Source organism: Pantherophis guttatus, chromosome 3, assembly GCF_059756535.1.
Source record: "Pantherophis guttatus breed Tessera chromosome 3, ASM5975653v1, whole genome shotgun sequence".
NCBI lineage: Eukaryota > Metazoa > Chordata > Lepidosauria > Squamata > Colubridae > Pantherophis > Pantherophis guttatus.
In genome coordinates, this window is record NC_142065.1 from 63,425,019 (window position 1) to 63,447,840 (window position 22,822).

Below are 22,822 nucleotides of genomic sequence, written 5' to 3' on the forward strand. Positions count from 1 at the left end.
TTTAAATTGTTGACTTATTATAAAGCTGGTCTTAAAGGAATTATTTTACTCTTCTGCTGCACTTCACCTGGAAGCGTTTGAAATAACAGTAGCTGCTTCAGTTCCATGAAGAAATTAACTTCTCCCTTGAAAAAAGAGATGAATAAGACAGTATGCTCTTTGTTCATATCCCACATACATGTGAAATATGTGAACCTGACACTGAGGAGAATATCAAGTGGAGTGGAAAACCCCAAGCAATGATAAAAATGATTGGGGCAAATGATAACTTCCCCTGTTTACATTCAAGAAGTATCCATATACGAAGTAATTGGTGTCAGTGGGTATCAAGGTTGAGATTTAGAAATCAGAAAATATTCAAATGGCAATGCTATTAGAAAAAGGCAAGGCTTTAAGAATTATTTTCTTCACTTTTTAGGCTGCCTAGGATAAATTGGCTGGTCTCTCTTTCACTTTGCTTGTTATTCCCTCAGCTTATGCTGATAAAAATGATTGGGAGTGCGCAAGCCACTGAATTCATATCACAGCTACGAATTTCTCTCATATTTTATCTCCCACATTCTTCAGCCTGTTTACTTACATTTTTCCATATGGTGACTTTGGAAAATTCCTTCCTGCATAAAAAAGGACAGGAAATTCTCTTTGGTGGAGAAGTTGCTTTCTCTTTCTCTCTCTCTCTCTCTCTCTCTCTCTCTCTCCCCCCTTCCTTTCTAGTTGTGCTGATCACATCTGGAAAGCCTCTGATTCGGGAAAGGGGGAAAGTGTTCGGCACTCGGCGTGTATAATTGCCATGGCATGAGCAAACGGAGCCTTTGGTGGGGGGGACCAGAGAGACATTTTTTTTCCAGACACTTCCATCACTGTCCACAAAGTTGAGGTGAGTTTATTTCTGAACTTTAACTTTTTAGTTGCCTGGTTGTAGGTGGTAAATGGCAGGGGCTCTTTGGAAAATCATTCTGAACACCCAAAGCTGCATAACCTAATAATGCTGATCAAGGGATACAGGAAACAATAAGGGGCAAAGCAGAGGCCTGAAGGCACCAGAGTCATTGACTTTTTATTTTCTGTGCATGTCCAATTGCTTCCCCCACCCCCAGGAGATAACTTTCAAACAATTCCTTGCACACCCAAGCACTCCAGAGACATCGTTCCTAACCACAATGATACTGAGATTCTATGACTTGATTGGTGGAGGTTCTGTTTTAGATCCTAAAAAAAAAGTTGTACCCGTCAAATTAGTAACTTTATACTATGCTTGGTAGAGAGTCACAGGATCTTAGCCAACCCTTGGTGAAGTCTTGGCAGAGGCTTGAAGTGAGGACAAGCTTTGACTAAGGCACTTTATATAAACCGAGGTTTTCAAAAAGCAAATCACCTCAAGATTTTCTTTGAACTAAAATAGGAATTGGAATAACTTGCCTGATATGATTACCTGCTTTGTGAAACCTAGCAGATGTTTCTTTATTCCAAACATGTCCCAGGGTATCTGAGCTGCTGTTGCTTCAGAGGAGGGAAAGATTGATGCCAAAAGCATGATCTTGTTCCTTGCAAGCAGAGCGTTGAGACACATTCTTAAACAAGCAACTCTTATTTTGTTATATTTTTAAAAAATCTAGGTAACCTATCATGTGACTTTTCATTTCAACATTGCATCCATTTATGTTGATTTATGTGTGTGCGTGTGCGCATGTGTGTATTTAGGATGTATATTCATATGTATTTGTTCTTTATACAGACTGTATATTATGTGGGTATGTGTATGTGCATATTTGAGAGAAAGAGATCAAATAAAAGCAAACATACTCATCATCCTTTAAGTAAGATGCCAGCAATTTTATTGATAATGGAAGTCATTTAAGATCTGATGATTGAAATTGGAGTGTGGACAACAAATAGTTTGGATCAGTTTCTGACGCTGAAGTTAGAATTAAACCCTATGGAGGTCTCTGGAAAAACTCATTAATGTGGAACATAAACTTAAATATCAAAAGGCTTGCATGGTTTGAGGCAATAATATTCTGTTTGAAACAGAATATTACACATTTATGAACTTTGGAACTTGCTCATTTGCAAGCATGCCCTTGAGAACAATTATTTTTTAATATTTATTTTTCTGCCATGAGGTGGTTTTTATCTTGTCTCCATTCCCTGAGGGAAACTTCAGTTATCCTTAGCTAAACCAGTGTTGAGTAAGACTTTGTCCTACGTTGTGACTTCATCCAAGGGCAACTGCAAGGTGTGTACTATTTGTTAAATCATTTTATGTTACGTTATTAAGTTAAGTTCTTATTTTGGAAGGAAGTCAGGGGACCTCGGTGATTAAAAACAGACAACAGAGGCAGGCTAGATATTAACAAGGGGGAGAGCAAATATCATGATAATTTAGTTTTTTGCCTACTCAGAGGGGTGGGAAGCCCTTCAACTAGGCAGATAGGAAAAGATCTAAGTCTGCCAAAGATTTTATCCATCGACTAGCTTTCAACATAGTAAATTAAATGACTCGTTTTGTTTTTGAAAAATTGTCACTCTTTGGTTTGTTCTTAGTGGTCATACTCTGAAAAATTAAACACTGGGAAAAATGTCAAGTTAAAGAAGAGGTGTGGTGGAAAACATCTCCAAAGAAATTACCAACAAAATGGAGAGGATCCAAACAATTATTTTATTAATATAACAGGTTGTTGAACCCTAAGTCTTTGGAGTGAAAAATCTGTTCTATAAGGTTACTGTGAATACCTATGTAGGCAATACACATTCGGTATACATAAGGTGCATAATAATACTATTAAGTATACGATATTGATATAGATCAAGGTGTAATTAGAAAGCTAAAAATGTTGTGGGGCTTGGAGTTGGACTGACATTGGGGCGACTGAGCTCAAGTCCACCCTCCTCTATCAAAACTCATTGGTGACTTTGGGACAATTACTCTCTTAGCTACACCACCTCACAGGAGTGTTGTTATGGGAAAATGGGAACAGCTCCAGAGAGAAAGGTAGATAATTAATTATTAATTAATCAATTAATTAAATTTAAAAAGCTTCAGTAGTGATTATTAAAAGCATACCAGGTAAGAAAGACTTGACAAATTTGGTTATGAGCTGCTGTAGATTAAGAAAAAGTTCATCAGCAGTTTTTTTCTTGGTATACACAAATGCTAAGATAATAACAATTGGTCTTCTGTTACAATACTTTTAGAAGTAGAATTTTGGGGCTGATGGACATATTTGGAAAGGTAAGGTTATGTTGTGAATACTTATCATACAATGACTGTTATGTTGATCATCATTAATCACAAAATACCATGTATAAGCTGATATCCTAGTCAAGTTGTTCCATGGATCCATAATCAGTCTATTACTTTTTCAGGATTGATGTGCCACTTCTAAGCAAACTCTGGGTATAGCAACCTACTGTCATTTTTCTAAGAATACCTATGGAGATATATATAGCCCAGATGCACTATTATAAATAAAAGCGGAGTCTTCCTTTTGCAGGATGCCATCTTTATATTTTTTTAAAATTAAAATAATCTAAAAGAAATAAATCAAGGGTTTAGGAATAGGAGCCACAAGAGCATAAAGGAGCTTTATTGGTGCCCACAAGATAGATGTTCTTTTTCCTATTTTGAAAAGTGGAAAAGGTTAAGTTCTACATTTGATTGGCAGATTTTGTAGTCATCTTACAGAACTCTTGATTGGTTATACCTGAGAGTAAATAAGGTTTAGCCACTTGTTTTTCTGTTTTTTTTTGTGTGTGTGTGCATTATGTTTCGCCATTATAGAAGACTGTGCCTATTTATGAAAAATAGCTAGCAGCAATCCCCAATACATTGTAATTCCTTGCTTTCAGTGGAAATGTACCTGAAGATCCTATTCCTGTTTCCAGTGCTGTGGCTATTGGTACTTAACTCCAGCAGGATTCAAGGCCAGAACAACGAAGACAGCAACGAGTTCCCAGAACATTCTCCTGAGCTGCTCAATCATCAAGATACTTCCTTGGCTCCAGATTGTCCGAAAAAATGCACGTGCACCTCAGAAGGAATTGTGGATTGTGGTGGATTTTCATTGAAAGAATTCCCCATGGATGTCCCAGAAATGACAAGCCACCTTTCCTTACAGGTATAGGTACACTAAACAAGGACTGACAACTCTTGGATGAGGCAAGCCCCCTTGCACCTTAGTCACCTTGTAATATTTGTTCACTGCAAAATTTGTAACTGACTTTTAAAAACTGATTAGTGGGAAAGAGGTAGAGATAGTCCTTGTTTAGTGACCATAATTGGGTCACTCATGAACTCATTAGAGGTAGTCTTTGTTTAGTGACCACAACTGGGACCAGCAATTCGGGCGCTAACGGAAATGGTGATTATGTTTATGATCTTACTTCAGCTTTTGTTTGCTTTATCTTCCAAAGGTCGTAAATGCAAGGATTGATTACAAAGTTACTTTTCCATCACTATCATAACTGGGATTGGTCCTTTAATGACGCAGTGCCTAAAAAGGACTAATTGTAATTATTGTAAGTCATTGACTTACAACAGCTTGTTTAGTGACCGTTCTCAGTTACAACAGTACTGAAAAAAGTAACTTATGACTAGTTTTCACACTTACAACCGTTGTAGCATGCCCATGGTCATATGATCAAAATTCAGATGCTTAGCAATTGACTCATATTTATGACCATTGCAGTGTCCCAGGGTCATGGGATTCCCTTTCGTGACTTTTTGACAAGCAAAGTCAATGGGGAAGCCAGATTCACTTAACAACAGTTTGACTAATTTAACAACTACAGTGATTCACTTAACAACTGTGGGAAGAAAAGTTGTAAAATGGGGCAAACTTACTTAACAAATGTTTCTCTTAGCAACATAAATCTTGGGCTCTATTGTTGTTGTAAGTCGAGGATTACCTGTAAATAGGTAAAATCTATTTACCTGGCAAGTGCACTTTGATCTAAGATACTTGTTGTTTTCATATCATTTACACAAAAAGCTGGGGTGGAAAAACATTTGCCCAATCCTGGGAAAATTTCAGAGTTAAGGAACTGCAAATTGGTGCTGTGTTTCACCCCCACATAGGCCAAAATATTTTTTTAAAACCTTCCTATCCAAAGTGCTGCAAATCACTAGGAATAACAACAACAACAACATAATTAATTGTTATGCCTAAGCTTTTGAGTGGATTCAGAGGAATTCTTTCAGTCCTGGCCCTATTTTAATAAGCTTACTGTAGACACAGACAAAATTGAACAAATGTCTTCGACTTAATCACCACAATGAACTCAAACTTTCCATTGTTAAGCAAAGCAGTTGTTAAGTGAACTTTGCCCCATTTTATGACCCTTTCTGCCACATTTGTTAAGCTAATCACTGCAATTGTTAAGTGAATTGGGGTTATTAAGTGAATCTGACTTCTCCCAATTATTGACTTTGCTTGTTGGAAGTTGTCTGGGAAGGTTATAAATGGTGACCCTGCAGACCCCAAGACAGTGCAACTGTCATAAATATATCCCAGTTGCCAAGCAGCCAAATTTTGATCACGTGACTGTGAAGATGCTGCAACGGTCGTAAATGTGAAAACCGGTCATTACTTTTTTCAGTGCCATTGTAACTTCGAACAGTCAGTAAACAAATTGTTGTAAATTGAAGACTACTTGTATCACTGCATAAGCACATTCAAGAGTGGTCTCTTTGCCAGTCAGGTGATCCTGTTGTTTCAAAAGAAAACTTGTGCAATGAAGTTAACTAGGGATCAAATGCTTTCGGCTAATCTCTTTTATTTTTAATGCATCTTTTCTTTTAGAACAACCAGATAGAAACAATCATTCCAGAACAGCTTGCACGTCTCCCCTGGCTAGAAACACTGAATTTACAAAACAACAGACTCACATCCAAAGGTAAGTTGGGAAATCCAAGATAGTTTAAAAGTAAATATAATAGGCAGCAAAGACAATATTACAGGAAAAAATGGCTATATTTCATATCCTGGCCCTGTTTTTTTCCCCTGGCAAATGATTATGTTCCTGAAGAGCTTTACTGTGGTCTGAACTATCAGTTTGATGGATGCATTTTCTAAATCTGATGGATTTATTTGTGTTTCAGAAAAAAGGGAGGGGGAGTTTAAAAGAGAAAAAAAACCCACCACTGTTGGCACAAAATTAGCAAAAGAATCATTTCTGTATAAATACAAAATTGGATGAAAATGTTGTGCTTTAAATAAAAAATATCTCATCAGCATTGAGAAGACAGTATCTATTTAACATTCTCAGTCTGCTGCTCTAATGTACCTAATTGTGAGGCAGATAACTTCAAAAATTCCTCTGAGTTTTTTTTATCTTTAGTCTAGATTGCCTTTAAAAGGATGATAATCCTCTGTTCCTATTCTGTAACAAACTATACTATTTGAACCATTTGGATATACATGTAGGCCTCACTTATTAACCACAATAGGGACCAGGAACACTGTTGCTAAGCAGTACGGTTGCTAAGTGTGATGTCATGTGACTGTGCCAGCTTGCTCCATCAGTTCCGACTGCAGTTGTTAAGTAAATAACTCTGGGTCATCAAATATAATGTCACATGATCATGACTTGTGACGTCCTGCTGGTTTCCCCATTGACTTTAATTGCTTGTTATGAAGGTTGCAAATGCCAATAATGTGTCCATATGATGCTGCAACTGTCATAATGGCACACCAGCTGCCAAGTACTTAGATTGCAATCACTTAACCATGAGGATGCTGCAAGGGCCACAATTTCAAGGACCAGTCACAAATCTCTATTTTCACTGCTGTTGTAAGTTTGAACAGTTGCTGAACAAACAGTTGATAAGTAAGGACTAGGACTCACTAGTGAAATCCAATTTTTTTTACTACCAATTCTGTGGGCATGGCTTGGTGGGTGTGGCAGGGGAAGGATACTGCAAAATCTCCATTCCCTCTCCATTCCTGGGGGAAGGATATTGCAAAATCTCCATTCCCACCCCATTCTGGGGCCAGCCAGAGGCGGCATTTGCCGGTTCTCCGAACGACTCAAAATTTCTGCTACTGGTTCTCCAAACTACTCAAAATTTCTGCTACTGGTTCTCCAAACTACTCAAAATTTCTGCTACTGGTTCTCCAAACTACTCAAAATTTCTGCTACTGGTTCTCCGAACGACTCAAAATTTCTGCTACTGGTTCTCCGAACGACTCAAAATTTCTGCTACTGGTTCTCCAAACAACTCAAAATTTCTGCTACCGGTTCTCCAGAACCTGTCAGAACCTGCTGGATTTCACTCCTGATAGGACTGTGGTTACCATTATCCTAATTGGGATAATAGTCTATAGTTCTACACAACTCACCAATATCAACTGAAGCAGGAATTTGCTGTTCAAAATAGTCAATGTGCCAGGAGTATCTGCTTGGATGATCCCAAAGTATATAATTAAAAACACCTTTATAAAAATGTTAATCTGTATTTTGGGGGGTTTTCAAATAGCACCAGCAGCAACCAATATTATAACACACATAAAATATTTTATGAGGTAAAAATTGCAGTGGTTACAACCAGTGAGATACTAATTGTCAAAATACTGTATCCATATTCTTTTAAGGGCTTCCAGAGAATACATTTGACCAGCTGGAGAATTTGAATTACCTGTACCTTGCAAATAACCAGGTTAGCAAATGTTTCAAGAGTTGCTATTTCTCTCAAATTGGTGTCCTCCAATATGTAGCCCTGTGACTCCCATATTCCCCAGCTAGAATAAAAGGAAGTAAACTGGAATATAATACCTTGGCAGGTAAAACTTTGTGGGTTTGAAGTTTGAGGAATTAAGGGAAACTACCACAGTAGTTAGATGAGAGCTAGGCAACAGTGGCAACATAATAATGCTATGAAAATTAATAATATAAAGAGATTGAAGGGGTTATGTGATACACATTTGCATAATGATAAGATATACATTTACATAAACGAACAAACCGGAACACAGCCACCTGTTTATATATTATCAATAAAAATGTATGCACCTTTCCCTATAGGAACCATAGATTTTTCTTCAAACTCTAAACTCATGAGGATATGATAAAAGGCAAATAGTTTCTTTTTCCTGTTAAAATCTTCACTTATCTTTACATGTACTGTATGTGACATTGAGATGAAATTTATATTACCTTTCTGAGGGAAAGTCATTGTATTTAATGCTGTTTCTCCTGTATTTGAGGATCTTCATGAATTTGTTATATATAAAAATGAATTAGAACACTAGAAAATTAGAGAATGGGTGAGATCATGTTAGATGATCTTAAATATTTAAATGGTGGATTCAAATAATCACCTAACAATTGTTGCAGTTTTGGAAGATAGCTTGTGTTGCTGAGTTCCTTGACCACAAAATTTTCCCTTAATTTGATAGCATGATAGAAATAATCAACAGGCCCATTTAGATATTTAAATCCAACCCCTTCCTGAGTGCAAGAATCTGATTAAAAGCATTTCCAGCAGATGGCTGGCTGTTCAGCCTGTGCTCAAAACATCCAGTAAAAACGAGCCACAAGTCTCTCTGGGGAATTTCAAGAGAGGGGAGAAAACTGTTGCCTTATTTGAAATGTCTGAGAAATGAAGTTATATAAACACTGATATTTGAATCATATGATTTGATCTTAGATCAGTATACAGCTAGCGTATCTCCACCAAAGTTCTCTATGAAGAGAAAATATTTAATTACAATAATGCAGAAAAACAAGCATCACACTGAAAGCTCAGGACCTAAAATCTGGTTATACTGTTTCCAATGTTCTATAATGTTCTATCATTGGCACTAAATTCTTGTGTTATCACTTGTTTAATAAATATATACATTAAATATTTTCTTTCTTCCTCACTAGCTAATTTCCTGCCAGTCTCCATTAGAGCTCTGCATTGGCCAAACCTTATTCTAGCCCAAGGGTTTTGTTTTATTTATTAATGTTATTTAATTTGTTTATGTACTGGCCTGGTCAGTAAATAACTCAGTGATAAGTGAAGGGGACATTCTTAATTTTGGAGTTCAGTTATGAAAGTCTCCATAACTCTTTGGAAACACCTCTGCTCCATAGTATTTGCTGGTAGCTGATAATTAAAAATTTGGACAGCCATCATCATATAAAGAGAAAGTTCAGCAACTTAGTTTTTTTCAGACAATGGGCACTGTTATTGTGGAGTTGCTGTACCAAACTGCTTATCCAGTAACACCGTGTCCTTTTCTTCATTTACAACAATTTTCCATGTAACACTTTTGGCAGTGAAGAGGGCTTCATAAAAACTAAATCGAAGCCAGGCTATGACTAATATTCCAGAACTTTTGTGTCCAATTTTTCCCCCCTACGAGATAGAATAGCTACCATTGGTCTCTCCTTGTGCTGCTGGTGCTGCAAAAGAAAACTGCATCCAAATAATAAAAGCAAACCTGTTTAAAAGAGAATTCGACCAAACGTCAGAGGCACATAAAAAATATGACTTTATATATTCAGGACTAAGAGATTGAAATATATTTTCAGGCTTTAGCTGAAATTCATCTCGAGCAGAGCAACAGGGATAGGCTGGAGTTTTAGCCCTCCCCAGTGAATCATTACATGCCTAGCCTTGGTTATAAAACCGCAGATAAGGCTTTCTAACAATGTGCATTTAGGTGTTACAGTCAAATAAAAACATTCAGATTAAATTTAAAAAGTTACATCAGGAATTTTAGACATATCAAAGTAAATGTAGCAGTGGTGAATAGGGATATTTACAAGTAGTACTTTTCAATATGTTCATGAATAACTTGGATAATGTGGAAAGAACCTCTCAGTCCGTATGACTGATTGTAGTGCCCCCTCCCCTGCTGCGTTTTCTTGCACCTCTTTCAGTTTGTATATTTTCCTTAATTTTTATTCAAAACATTAAAATGCAAAGTCTAAAAAAAAATAGAGAAAGGAAATACAAAAACAAAACAAAACAAAACTATCCAAGACCACACAAAGAAAAAATGTGCATAAAAAGAAAAAAACAAAACAAACATAAATTGTCCCCCTTAGTGGAATACTGATAAATATATTTCAAAAATAATATTTCTCTAGTCTTGCGAAGCAGGCACACAATTTATAAATTTCTAGAATACTGATTACCAAGCCATTTGGCCTCACATTTATCTACTACTTAGAAAAAAATACCTATTAACAAGTAAAACCAATAGTAGAATTAAACCTGAATGCCCTTTGTAACAGTCTATTATTGTATTTTGCACATAGAAAGTCCACAACACTTCTACTGTAAGACACCACAATCATTGCCTCTGCTCCATCCAGAATCAAATATCCCTCATTGATTTTTTAATAATAAGGCTTTTCTTTAAAATAATAATCAGGATCTTTCCTAACAGTTGGATTTTATTTTCTAAAATCATAAGTCTCTGTTGTGGATATCCCCACAACATTTGTTGTTCAAAAAAGTCTCCTGTAGGTTTGTCTATTTTTTTTTTTTAAAAAATTAAAACCAGAACTGGATACAGTATATAAAATGCAGTCTCATTCTGGCTTGGGCATATAAAGTATATTTGCTCAAGCAAAGGATGAACAGCCATCTGTCAAGAATAGCAAATACTTTAATTTGGGATTCCAGAATTGAGTTTTGAATTTAATAACCTAAATTGGTCTCATTGGCCTCTTCCAGGTAGGGGATTCTCAGATTGAGGTAGAGCTGGCAGCAAAATGTTGGTTGGTGAAATTCTCCCAAATAGAATTCTAAACTGCTCAGATACACACTCGCTCCCCCGGTCTGTCCTCTTCCCATTTCCTAATTTTATTTCCATCAATTATCACACTCCTTCAATCTGCAATAATTGTTGGATGCATTTTGAAGTTAATTAAATAATATTTTCCTATGAAATGTTATGTAAATAGTTATCAACTTAAAATCAACATGTAAATCTTGGGAATCTTGCAACAAAACCATATGAGAGGAACCCTTTTCTTTTTTAAAATAGATCTTGGCAAGCAAAATAATACCAGAAGGCCATTCTGTATGTGCAATGCATTTCTTTTATCTTTTTTGTCTCCCCCCCCATTCAATGTTCACTGCACAACTGGCCCAAAATAAATGTTAAATAGTCATCATGATTTCCCCATTACATCTCCACAGGGTTACAACAGAGTCAGAAGCACCTCAATGGTTCTCAAAGGTAACCAGAAAAACAGTCTTCTGCAAAAAAAAAATAAATGGCCTATTTATATTGCATTCTGCTGAGGATTGTGGAATTAATGTTTAGCAGGATTTGTTCCCAAGCTCTTGGTTTTCTTGGGACTTTCCCAAGAAAGAAGACTCAGCTATTTCTGGAAGGACACACAAACTGTGCAAAATATATTTGTTCTCTCAATCTGTGCTTCCTATATATCTGTTGAGTCCAATAAGCACAACTTTCCAAGTGAAAGCTTAAATGCATTCCACACTAGTATTTATTAGTATTAGAGAGGAAGGTAAAAATCCTTAATCCTGAGAGATCTGAAGCAACTTTATGGTATCTGTCATAATACCTTTCCTCACTGGAACAAATAGCCATTTAATGTTCAAGGATGAGTGTGCTTGAAGCCTTTATATCTCTGACAATGATTTCCTTCTCTGGCCTTGTCTCTCCTTTTCCAGCTCACAATGGCTCCAAAGTTCCTTCCACAGACTTTGATCAGTGTGGATTTTGCCGCCAATAATCTCACAAAAATTTATGATCTCACTTTTGGACAAAAACCAAACCTGAGGTAAAAAAAAGAGGTTTTTGGGGGGGGAGAAGAAGGGGGTTTAATGGACCCTGTTTCTGCAGCAGAAGAATCATCATCAGCAACAGCAACAGCAGAAGCAGCATGTAAAGTCATACAATGAATGTTTGTAAGAATATGTTTCTTTCAGGAGGAAGTGATCCAAACAAACAAACCTATGTTAGCATCTTGACTGGATGTTGCTTGCTTGTATGCAGATTGCAAAATCTCTCAGAAAACAGGCCTGTTAATTAAGACTTTGCTAGTTCTGAGATTTATTATGCACATGGGATGCTATTTTTTTTTCTTTTAGCTTTTCTTAAAGGACGTATTTCAATAGCAAGAATAAGAATGCATGCTCTCCGATTCTCTGGGAGGTGAGAAATTCTAGGAACACCATATTTATTCATGTTTATTTTTTTTATTTATCAAATTTATTTGCTACCCGTGCTTTGGGTGACTCTGAGTGGATATTGGATTCTCTTAGAAAGGAGAGCTTGGAAATACGCTGCAATATTTCTGAAATATTTCTGCATAAGGTTTCTTATACAAATATGCCACTACAGATTGGATGGAAGAATAAATTAAATCAGGAGTCAGACATTTTTTAGGCTTTTAAACTATTGGGTGATTTTGCATAGTGTTGACACTATAAATAAATATATAAAATATAATACATCAGAAGGACTGACATCTTGTAAGATGTCCTGCAAGAACACCGAAATCTTGCAAAGTTCAATTATATTTGATTTCACAATTGCTTGTTTGTTTGGTTTAAATGCTTCAATGGTTTCCACAGCACAGTTCTGGGAAAGGTAAAGCATTTAAAATGCTTGTACTTGAACAGAATAAAAAAACACAGCCCCTCCCTCTCTCTTCATCTCTAAATATAGGGAATTCTCTTGCCCATGTTAAATCCCCCATTTCAGCATTGCTTACATTCACTGGCTGCCAAGGATTCTTGCCTTCTATTGCCTGTGATTGAACCTGGGTTTTCTGCCAGTCTGTCACTGAGCTTATCGTCTGCGTCAAACTGTCCCAAATTATGCAGTCTTTGGTCATTTTCACAGTCAAACATCTGCATTACCACATATTTAACTGGGAAGGATGAGACTGATTATTTTACTATTCAAAAAATTCCAAAATAGTTTTGTGTCAAGAAAGAGTTTGTTATTTAATCCACATGGTAACATTTGATTCCCATGCACTTGACCCATTCACCTTTTTGTTTTAATCTGATCACAAGGTTTATAATAACTTAGAAGATACCCTTGGGAAAAAAACATAGAAAAATAATTCTCTAATATATTGCTGAGATTAATTTCAGATTGGAGAGCGTTTCAAGGGAAATATTTTTCTCATTGTGATGGGCCTGTCCTATTCACTGATCCCTACTCTGCACTATTGACATCTTCCCAGCCACTGCCTTACTTTCCTCCATGAGATAAAGGCTCATGGATGAAAAACTCCAAATAGATTTTATCAATTTTGAGGGTGTCCTTAATGGAGTAAGGGAAAAATGCTATTTCAACCACAGTACAGTTAAGGACAACATCAGGCTGTCTTCTCGCTCCTGGGTGGACATGCAATGAAGACAGTATCAAGAGAAACCAGAGAGAGAAAAGGTTGCTAGGACATGTTGGTCCCAAGGTTAGGACAAATAAGGAGAGACCCTTAGACTAGAGCTAGAAAAAGTGAAGCAAAGGACAGCTGAGCTGATTCGATAGCAAATTCCTTAAGAGTGAAACATTGCAAAAATTGGAGTACTTTAGCTCTAAAAGCGGTAAGTGGGCACATGATAGAGTTGTATTGAATTATATCTGACAGGAAGAGCGTGGATAGCTGCTGACATAACTAGACTGAGTAGTTGATATAAGAGAGTTCTCATTTTCTTCTTTTAGGTCAGTCTACCTTCACAACAATAAGCTTGATGATGCTGGACTACCAGAAAACATGTTCAACGGTTCTGACAATGTGGAAATCTTAATCATGTCCAGCAATTTCTTAAAATATGTTCCAAAGAATCTACCACGAGCATTGTATAAGCTACACCTTAAGGTAGAATATCAGTTCCATTGCATGAGAACCTCAGCCTTTATAAAGCTTATTCCTTTGAATTATTGAATACATTGACTGCTTAGCTATTGCATTTATGGATCATATTGTCTGCCCAAGAACAAACAATCCATAAAAGAATTAAAAAAGAAAACTACCTGATAGAGTCTTTAAAAAGTAGTGGCAACATCAAAGTTGCATTCTAGGCAGTAGCCAAACTATACCAGCACAATGCCAAACAAACCTCATGAGGTGAGTCAGACTTTGATCTCCTTCCTGCTGATACCCCTGAGAATGATATTCCACAGTGGAAGCTCTAGAACAGAAAAAAATTTGGCAGGAAATTCTGGAGATTGTCTTCTTATGTTCATTGAAGATCACACAAGTGGGGAACATTGCCTTAAGGCTTAAGGTCATATTTGGCTTTTTCTCTGGCCTCTTCCTGTCACCGCAATCACCTTAGAACATCCCTCTTATGCTTTGAGGACTGAACTTTCAGTGAAGAGGCTCACACTTTGTTCCCTTTGTCTCTGGACAGAATAACAAATTGGAGAAGATTCCTGTAGGAGCTTTCAATGAGCTGTCAGATCTTCGAGAGTTATATTTGCAGAACAATAAATTAAACAATGAGGGGATGGACAATGAAACCTTTTGGTGAGTTTGTTAGTTTTTAATGGATGCACATTTAATGGATAATAGCAGCTGGATTATTTCGCATGGTCACAAACAACCATGGGACTCTTCTAAACATACTCAACTGTTAAAGGGTTAGGGATCCATATTTATTTTCTTTGATTGTAAGACATAATTGACTATTTTTAACTCCTTTTTTTGCCTCATCCTTTGATTAAGATATTAAACTGGAAACTGGAGTTGATTTAGTCTTTGACAAGCTTTGTTAACTGTTTATCTTGCTCTTCAGGAGATTAAAATGGCATCTTACAAGAGGAGGCTTCTTCAAGTGTCTGCAAAGTGTGGTCAAAAAATTCAATCTGAAACCCATAATGGTGTTATGACCCAGGAGTTTTGATCACATTGTCATGGCTGCCAGGTTGATTTTTTACCACTCCCTGTTTCTGCAGTGTTAAAGGGGCAATCATTAGGCATGGATTCTTGAACTGAGATTTATTAATCATGAACTATTATAGGTAGAAACAGTTTTTATGTACATATGAAAAAAAAAGTCTGGCAGAATTGCAGGTATAGTTATTCCAATTGCTACGGTGATGAGAAACAGAGGCAAAACCTATTCATTTCCCCTCTACTAACACTGTGTGTTTGGCTGCTTAAACACTTATAAGGAATTCCTTTTTTCCCCCCAGGAAACTCTCAAGACTCGAGTACCTGGATTTGTCTAGCAATAATCTTTCCAAGATTCCACCCGGTTTGCCTCGAAACATTGTTCTTCTCCACTTAGAGAAGAATGCAATAAGATCAATTGGCAATGATGTCTTGACCCAAATCAAGAACCTGGAATATCTTCTGCTTCACAATAACAAACTCAAGGCCCGAGAGATCCATCCACTGGCTTTTCATGGTCTGAAGAAATTGCACACTGTTCATTTATATAACAACCTGCTGGAAAAAATCCCCAGTGGACTGCCCAGGCGAGTAAAAACTCTTATGATTCTCTACAATCAGATTTCAGAAATCGGCAGGGAGGATTTTGCTACCACTTATTTCATGGAGGAACTCAACCTGAGCTACAATAAGATCACCAGCTCACAGATTCATCGGGAGTCTTTCCGTAAACTGAAACTACTGAAGTCCTTGGATTTTTCTGGCAATAAACTCCGCACCATGCCTTATGGCTTCCCCAAGAATTTGCAAAGCCTCAAGTTAAAAATGAATTTGATCAGTTCCATTCCCAAAGGCACACTCTCTGGCATGTCAAAGCTACAGGAGCTATATCTCAGCGCCAACAAATTGAAAAACAATTTAATTCACAGTGGATCATGGAGAGATCTCACCAGTCTTAAGGTACAGAGTATCTAGATCTAGAGATGTGTATAAATGATATAAAAATAGTAATTAACTTTTTCATATAGACAGATCTATGGGAGAAAAATTAAGGTGCATGTTCTGAGAAAAACATAGCTGGAATAGATATAAAATGAAAGAATGATTCAAACCACACAAAATGAAAAAAAAATGTGCTAGTTTATCATAGAATCTGAAGTTCTGTAGGTAGTATGGACAAGTAAAAGGGGAAGGAGGAATAAAAAACCAACAGGTATATTGAGATGGGTGGAATATTAAGGAATCAAAGACATTTCTATCTCTAATCACGGGATTGACATGCCCTGCTATGTATTTCTAAAGTTCTTGTGATAGTGCCTTTGACTCTGTACTAATTAGGAAAAAACACAACAGTTTTTAATTGCAACTTCTGCAAAGTCAATGAGGAACCTAGTTTCACTTAACAACTGTGTTAAGAGTTGCAGTGATTCACTTAACAACTGTGTTAAGAAAGGTTGCAAAATGGGGCAAAATTCACTTATCTTGCTTAGCAAGATAAGTTTTGGGCTCAGTTGTGATCATAAATCAAGTACTACTACTTCAGGCTGACCTGAAGAAAATTCTCTGTGTGTGTGGGGGGGGGGGAGAAACTAAAATCGTACGATATCCATTATCCACCAATCTCTTTCCCTCCCCCTCTTCTGAGGAAAATGTAGGGAAGGGACAGATAATTCTTAAATATCTGAACATATCACTCATTGTAAGTTTTGAAATTGGGCCACAGGTAGCTTGAGGGCCAGAAGTTGTTCAAACCTGGATGTATATACTTTTGGGATACATAGACTGATGGTTTCATCTAGTATGAGATGTCTAATTCTTTCATAGAATTAGACACTTACATATGAAAGTATATAGAATATTGAACTTCAGTCACGAGCCATGAACAATTAAGCAGTGACAGTAAGCAATCAGAAGCTGTAATCAATGAATTCCCTCTGTCCTGTTTATATGGGCACAATCTGAAACACCAAACATTATGCTATTGCTATTCAGTTCACCAGAATAAATCTACAGCAAGCAAAACCAAAAGGCAGAAAACAGAAGTCAAAGCCAACCCCAAAGGAAAGGAAAGGTTCACCTTGCACTCAGCTTCAGCTCATTTCCATAGCTGTGTTTCAATGTATCTGTGAAAGAACTGGAATTCCTCTTGCTAATATGTTAGCTGACCAGGATGAAAGAAAAGGAAGTTAAACGTAACACTACAGAACAGACAAAGGAACATGGAATATCAAAAGCAATAGTGTGTCTGTGTAACTGTGAAGGAGAGAGGATGAGAAATATAGTTACAAAGGTAATAATGTTGGATTTGCTGGGAAGAGATGAGAGCTTGCACTCTGCTATTGGGTACTGATGCTTACAGTATTGTGGGTATCTCACTGGTGTGTTGAGTAAACCTAGCACCTAAAAAATAGATCTGAGTGAATTATAGAATGTGGGATTTATAGTAATTTACTCTTTTCAAGTAAATCAGAATGACTTTTGTTAATTATTTAAATTGTTCTCTTGTGGATCTTTTTCCAGATACTGGACATGGCTGCCAATCATCTGACTTTGATTCCATCTGGTTTACCAGAAACTCTAGAATATCTATATCTCCAGAGCAACAAGATCAGCACTGTGCCAGAAGATGCCTTTGATTCCACCCCCAATATCAAGGGAATTTATCTCAGGTGTGTAGCCAGGAAAAAGACTCTCACAAATGGCTTCACAAATGTAAAAAATACCTTTTTCTTTATGTATGAACTCTATACTGTACTTCAAGCATGTTTTGTTATGTGCGTTAATTGTTTATGGACAAGAAATTGTGCATTCGTTGTGCTTATAAATCCTTGTCAGATATAGTATACGTAGTCCTCAACTTACAACAGTTCGTTTAGTAACCATTTGAAGTTACAACCTCACTGAAAAAACTGACTTATGACTGTTTTTCACAGCATTGTGAAAAATAACTGTGATCTCATGATCAAAATTCAGACTTTGGCAACTGACTCATATTTATGACAGTTGCAGTGTCCTGGGATCATATGGTCACCTTTTGGGACTTTCTGACAAGCAAAGCCAATGGGGAAGTCAGTTTCACTTAACAACCCTGTCAAGAAAGATCACAAAATGGGACAAAATTCACTTCACAAACGTTCATTTAGCAACCAAAATTTTGGGCTCAATTGTGATCGTAGATACCTGTTTCTAGATCTTACTTTACGCACATAGAAATCTCCTGAAATTGTAAGACATCAGTTGTAAGAATGAAGAGAGGTAGAATGGGTGGAGATGAAACCGAAAAACTGAAAGTGTGAGTAGAAAAGGGAGAGAAACAGACTAACCTCCTTTCTCTTTACAAAAAGCCATTTAGTGGTATCCTTCCCTTAGTATAGAATTTATAGGACAAGGAAGGACATTGTAATAAAGTATTGGGAAGTAATTCTATTCATTTTCTTTCCTTTAAATTTCAAGGTTTAACAAGATTGCATTCAGTGCTGTGAAAGAGAGCACCTTCCAAAGACTGAAGCATCTGCAAGTGCTGGACATTGAAGGAAATTTTGAATTCAGTGACCCCTTGAAAAATGAAGATCACTCAGAGGAGGAAATAGAGGAAGAGGACTAACGGGAAGTGGCATTTACCTGAAAACAAATCTTTGCTGACCCAAGCGTATCACATGGCAGAAAATTAAGTTAAACGCTTTTCTAAGGACACACATAAATTATCTCATTTACTCAACCCACGCATCTGTGACAAAAACAAAGCTCTTTATGGCCCCATCCCATGAATGGCTAAGTTAGCAAACAAACATATAGTTCACAAGTCTGCCAATCATTATAATTGGTAACACCACAGATGAACAAGTGATAAAGATAGTATATCTGCATTGGCCAGCAGTATCACATCCATTATGGATTTAAGGTACCTCATACCATCGGCCCATGATGGCGAACCTATGGCATGCGTGGCCAGAGGTGGCATGCAGAGCCCTCTCTCGTGGCACACGCACAGTCGCCCCAGGTCAGATCTCTGTGGCATTTCTTTCGTGAGCTTCTGTTTTCCTGCAAATGCCGAAACAGAAGCTCACGAAAGAAAAAGATCTTACCTTTTGCCGTGCTGCTAGTGTTGGGATGCTCCGCCTCCTGCTGGCGAGCTGGTCTTTGGGTCTCTGCTGCATATGCATGCATGCCCATGCATGCATGCGCAAGCGTATGCATATCCACACATGTCTGTGCATGTCCATGCATGCTCACATGCACGCACACACACCTTTCAGTTTGGGCATGCATGTGCGCAGTTTGGGCAGTCGGTGTCTAAAAGATTCATCACCACTGCCATAGGCTGATTCTGCACTGATAGGTTCTGGATTTTGTGGCTCAGATATATCATATTTACTTGATAGGAAGACAAAGTGTGTGTTTTTTTGATCTGAATAATTACCTGTATATTGGAATGGAGGATGTCTCAGCATAGAGATTCTCCTTTCAAAGGAGCAAACAATGAAATGAAATTGGTAGTAATTAATTAATCTCACTGCACCCTCTCGTCAGTTCTGCACAATATAGGTATATATTCTCCTCCATTCTTATAGGAAAAATAATTCCTCATCCCTCTGAAAAATCTGATGACATCACCATCTCATTGTGGCCTCCCAGGATGAAAAATGCTAACCCTGTCCAGCTGCATTTACTCTAGTGCTGACATCTACAACATTTTTAAAGAATCGTATCAATGACCAAACTTCAGAAACAGACAACCAGTGGACATCTCTATACTGCTAAATTAAAATACTGTATGACTTATCATCTGCCACCTTAGTTAAGGTGATAGAAATTGCAATTCATTGTCATCCGGAGAGCCACATTGACTATTGCTTTAGCTGTAAAATGGTTAAATATATGAGTTACTTTGGCTATGTGCATTTCAAAGTATCATTCATTCTGAGTCACTGAGTAGATCTGGCTTTATAAAATTTAAACAAATTACTAGTACGGTCATCTTTCAAGCGTCTGATTCCTATCTGCAATCTGAAACTCTTATTTGGCAGATTGTATTTTGAATGGTAGCCACCGATTGTGATAAAAGTGAAATAAACTATTTCCTCCCTACAGATTTATAGCATTGCTGGAGCAACAAATCATTAATAAAATGCTCTAATGAGCATTTAGTGAGCAAATGGCCAAATAAATTCTAGGGTGGGATAAATGGTAATGATTACATAAATAACATTTTGATTTCATATTCATCAGGAACTAATTCAGCAAAATGGAATGTCTCTTTGGACTGTCTATCTGTCTCAGTCTGATTCGTCTTGATGGTCCATAAAGATACAAAGCACTTAAGAGGAAATGCAACAAATCTTATGAAAGTATTCAGTCTTTCTAATCCTTTGCCAAGCTTAGCCAAGACAGTTTGCTAATATCAGAGCAGTGGGTGACCCTCCTCTAGTCTTATTACTTGTACTACTTTTTTTTTTCTTGGATCATTGTGGTGTTGTGAGAATTTACAAAAGCTGGCTTTTGTTTCCTTAAAAAAAAAAAAAAACAACCCACCATTTTTACTTGTTAATAAAAGGTAGACTCTGTAGAGTTAAGGGCCCAATCCAAGGTTACTGAGTCAATGCATTTCATCAAACAGCTATACTCATCCATGTAAGATGGGAGTACATGTCCGTTAGCTTCATTGTAAATCCAGTGTGCGGCATCTCAGCCCTTAAGTGGCACCACAGTCAACACAGCCACATTGGACACTTGCTCAGTATGTATATATTTGGATTTTTAAAAAAGAAATTCTATTATGGCTGGATCCCATTTTTCTTTTTAATTTATCCCCATTCCCAAAGCCAGAAATACAACTCTACCTGAAGACTTAAAATACCAACTTATTCTGTTTTGTGAAAATTAAAGTATATGTTTGCCTTGGAGTGATTTGTCACATTTATTTTGTATGTGCATGTGAGGTTCTTTGCTAAGGACATATGAATCTGAAATTCATCAAGTATTAGATTTAACTTGATGTACTAAATTTGAACAATATATGTATGAGATTTTGGGCCTGACGTGGCTATTAATCACTATTTTTCTAGAAGCTTGGCCTCATATTCAAGAATTTGCTAACAAAAGTTTAGACACTGCTAGATATACTGTTTTATTGCAATCAAAGAATCCATATATGTGCGGAGAATTCACTTGCTGCAAACCCAACTTTTTACTTGTTTCCAATTGTTTCCTGTTAGTTGATTATTAATTGTTTTTCCCTCAACCATGAGATTATAATGGAACTGACCAATGTTATACAAAGGCTTTCTCTGCTCTGAATCCTCATCTTGCCATCTTCAGCCCTTACAAATCCCATTAGTCAAAAATATGCATTCAACTTTCTCTGCAGGTAATAAAATCGTATGAAAAGTTCCATAATTTCTTCTAGTTTTTGAGTTATGGTGGGTCTATTGTAGTTTTAAAGAGAGATGAGAAAAGGTGTATATCTGGATCGACAGAAATGCTTTGCTTTCCAAAGGATACAGTATTATAGCATCCCGATATAGTCAGTTGACTCCATCACTGACTATTGGGGGCGAGTCTTTGGCCCCCACAGAAAGGGCTCGCAATCTGGGAGTCCTCCTGGATATGCAGCTGTCCTTGGAGGAACATCTGACAGCTGTAACCAGGGGGACCTTTTGTCAGGTTTGCCTGATTCGCCAGTTGCGGCCCTTTTTTGATCGGGATTCCCTGTGCACAGTCACTCATGCCCTCGTCACCTCTCGCCTTGACTACTGCAACGCTCTCTACATGGGGCTCCCCTTGAAGAGCACCCGAAGGCTCCAACTGGTCCAGAATGCAGCAGCGCGGGTAGTGATGGGAGCAACATGGCGCTCCCATGTAACACTGCTCCTGCGCGAGCTGCACTGGCTCCCAGTGGTCTTCCGGGTGCGCTTCAAGGTGTTGGTTATCACCTTTAAAGCGCTCCATGGCATCGGGCCTAGTTATATTCAAGACCGCCTGCTGCTACCGACGACCTCCCATCGTCCCGTGCGCTCCCACAGAGAGGGCCTCCTCAGGGTGCCATCAGCCAATCAATGTAGGCTGGTGACCCCCAGGGGGAGGGCCTTCTCTGTGGGGGCACCTACCCTCTGGAATCAGTTGCCCCCAGAGATAAGGAGAATCCAAGACCTTAGTGCCTTCTGCCGTGCCCTTAAAACCCACTTTTTCCAGCAAGCCGGGCTGGCTTAAGAAGAAATTTTAAATGTTTTAATTGGTTTGTATTTTTAATTTTGGGCCAAATTTATATATATTTTAATTGTTTTTTTAATATTTGTATTCCATGTTTTTTAATTCTGTCTGTACACCGCGCTGAGTCCTCAGGGAGAAAGGCGGTATATAAATTTATAAATAAATAAATAAATAACATGCCTATTTTTTCTAGGTAAATAGATGTTGCAAATACAAAGCCCTAATTCTGTTTACCATAGAAAAAAGTTAGATATGTCTATGTAACACAAGTAATAATTCTTTATTGTAAACCCAATTGCATTTCTTAATTCCTTTTCCTTGGAATAACAAAATGTCAGGAAGAAGATCACTTTGTGCTTTGTATTATTCATAGAAAATATTAGGATTTTTAAACATGAGTTCATGCTGCAAAATACTAGCAATTAGAGTGGCCACTTACTCTTATCCACAAAGAAAAAGAAATGTAATGTGTTAATTAAGAAGGCCCAGCTTTTTCTAAATTTTCATATACTAATGCAAGATTGTGGCACCAACAGCTCCAGAGTGGCTTGTTATTTCATAATCTTGCTTTCTGCACTCACAGTATCATGCTTAATCAGTTCTTGAAAAGAAGGTGACCGACTTTTTTACAATGAGAAGGAGGACACAAATAAATTGAAGAAAAAATATTCACTGAGAAAGAAGTGAGTCTAATGCATGCGTGTGTGCCGTGTAGTGTTTCGGTAAGAAGTAAACAAAGCCACTTGCGCATGGCGCACTCTCTCAAAACAATTCTGTGTGGAGTGCATGC

General features: G+C 37.4%; 1 protein-coding gene across 2 annotated transcripts; it reads left to right on the forward strand.

Moving 5' to 3' along the window:
• Positions 1-451: 451 nt before the first annotated feature.
• On the forward strand, positions 452-21,219 carry PODN (podocan). 2 transcript variants are annotated; one of them, XM_034415097.3, is made up of 10 exons: positions 452-877; positions 3,850-4,118; positions 5,802-5,895; positions 7,593-7,657; positions 11,642-11,751; positions 13,650-13,806; positions 14,342-14,457; positions 15,126-15,783; positions 17,344-17,492; positions 18,277-21,219. In XM_034415097.3, exons 2-10 carry the CDS (start codon positions 3,855-3,857, stop codon positions 18,425-18,427), a joined length of 1,764 nt encoding a protein of 587 aa, XP_034270988.1. In that variant the 5' UTR covers positions 452-877; positions 3,850-3,854; the 3' UTR covers positions 18,428-21,219. The 2 variants fall into 2 exon arrangements, with proteins under 2 accessions (XP_034270988.1, XP_034270989.1); XM_034415098.3 differs by lacking the exons at positions 452-877; positions 3,850-4,118; positions 5,802-5,895 and adding an exon at positions 6,473-6,792.
• The last annotated feature ends 1,603 nt before the right edge of the window (positions 21,220-22,822 follow it).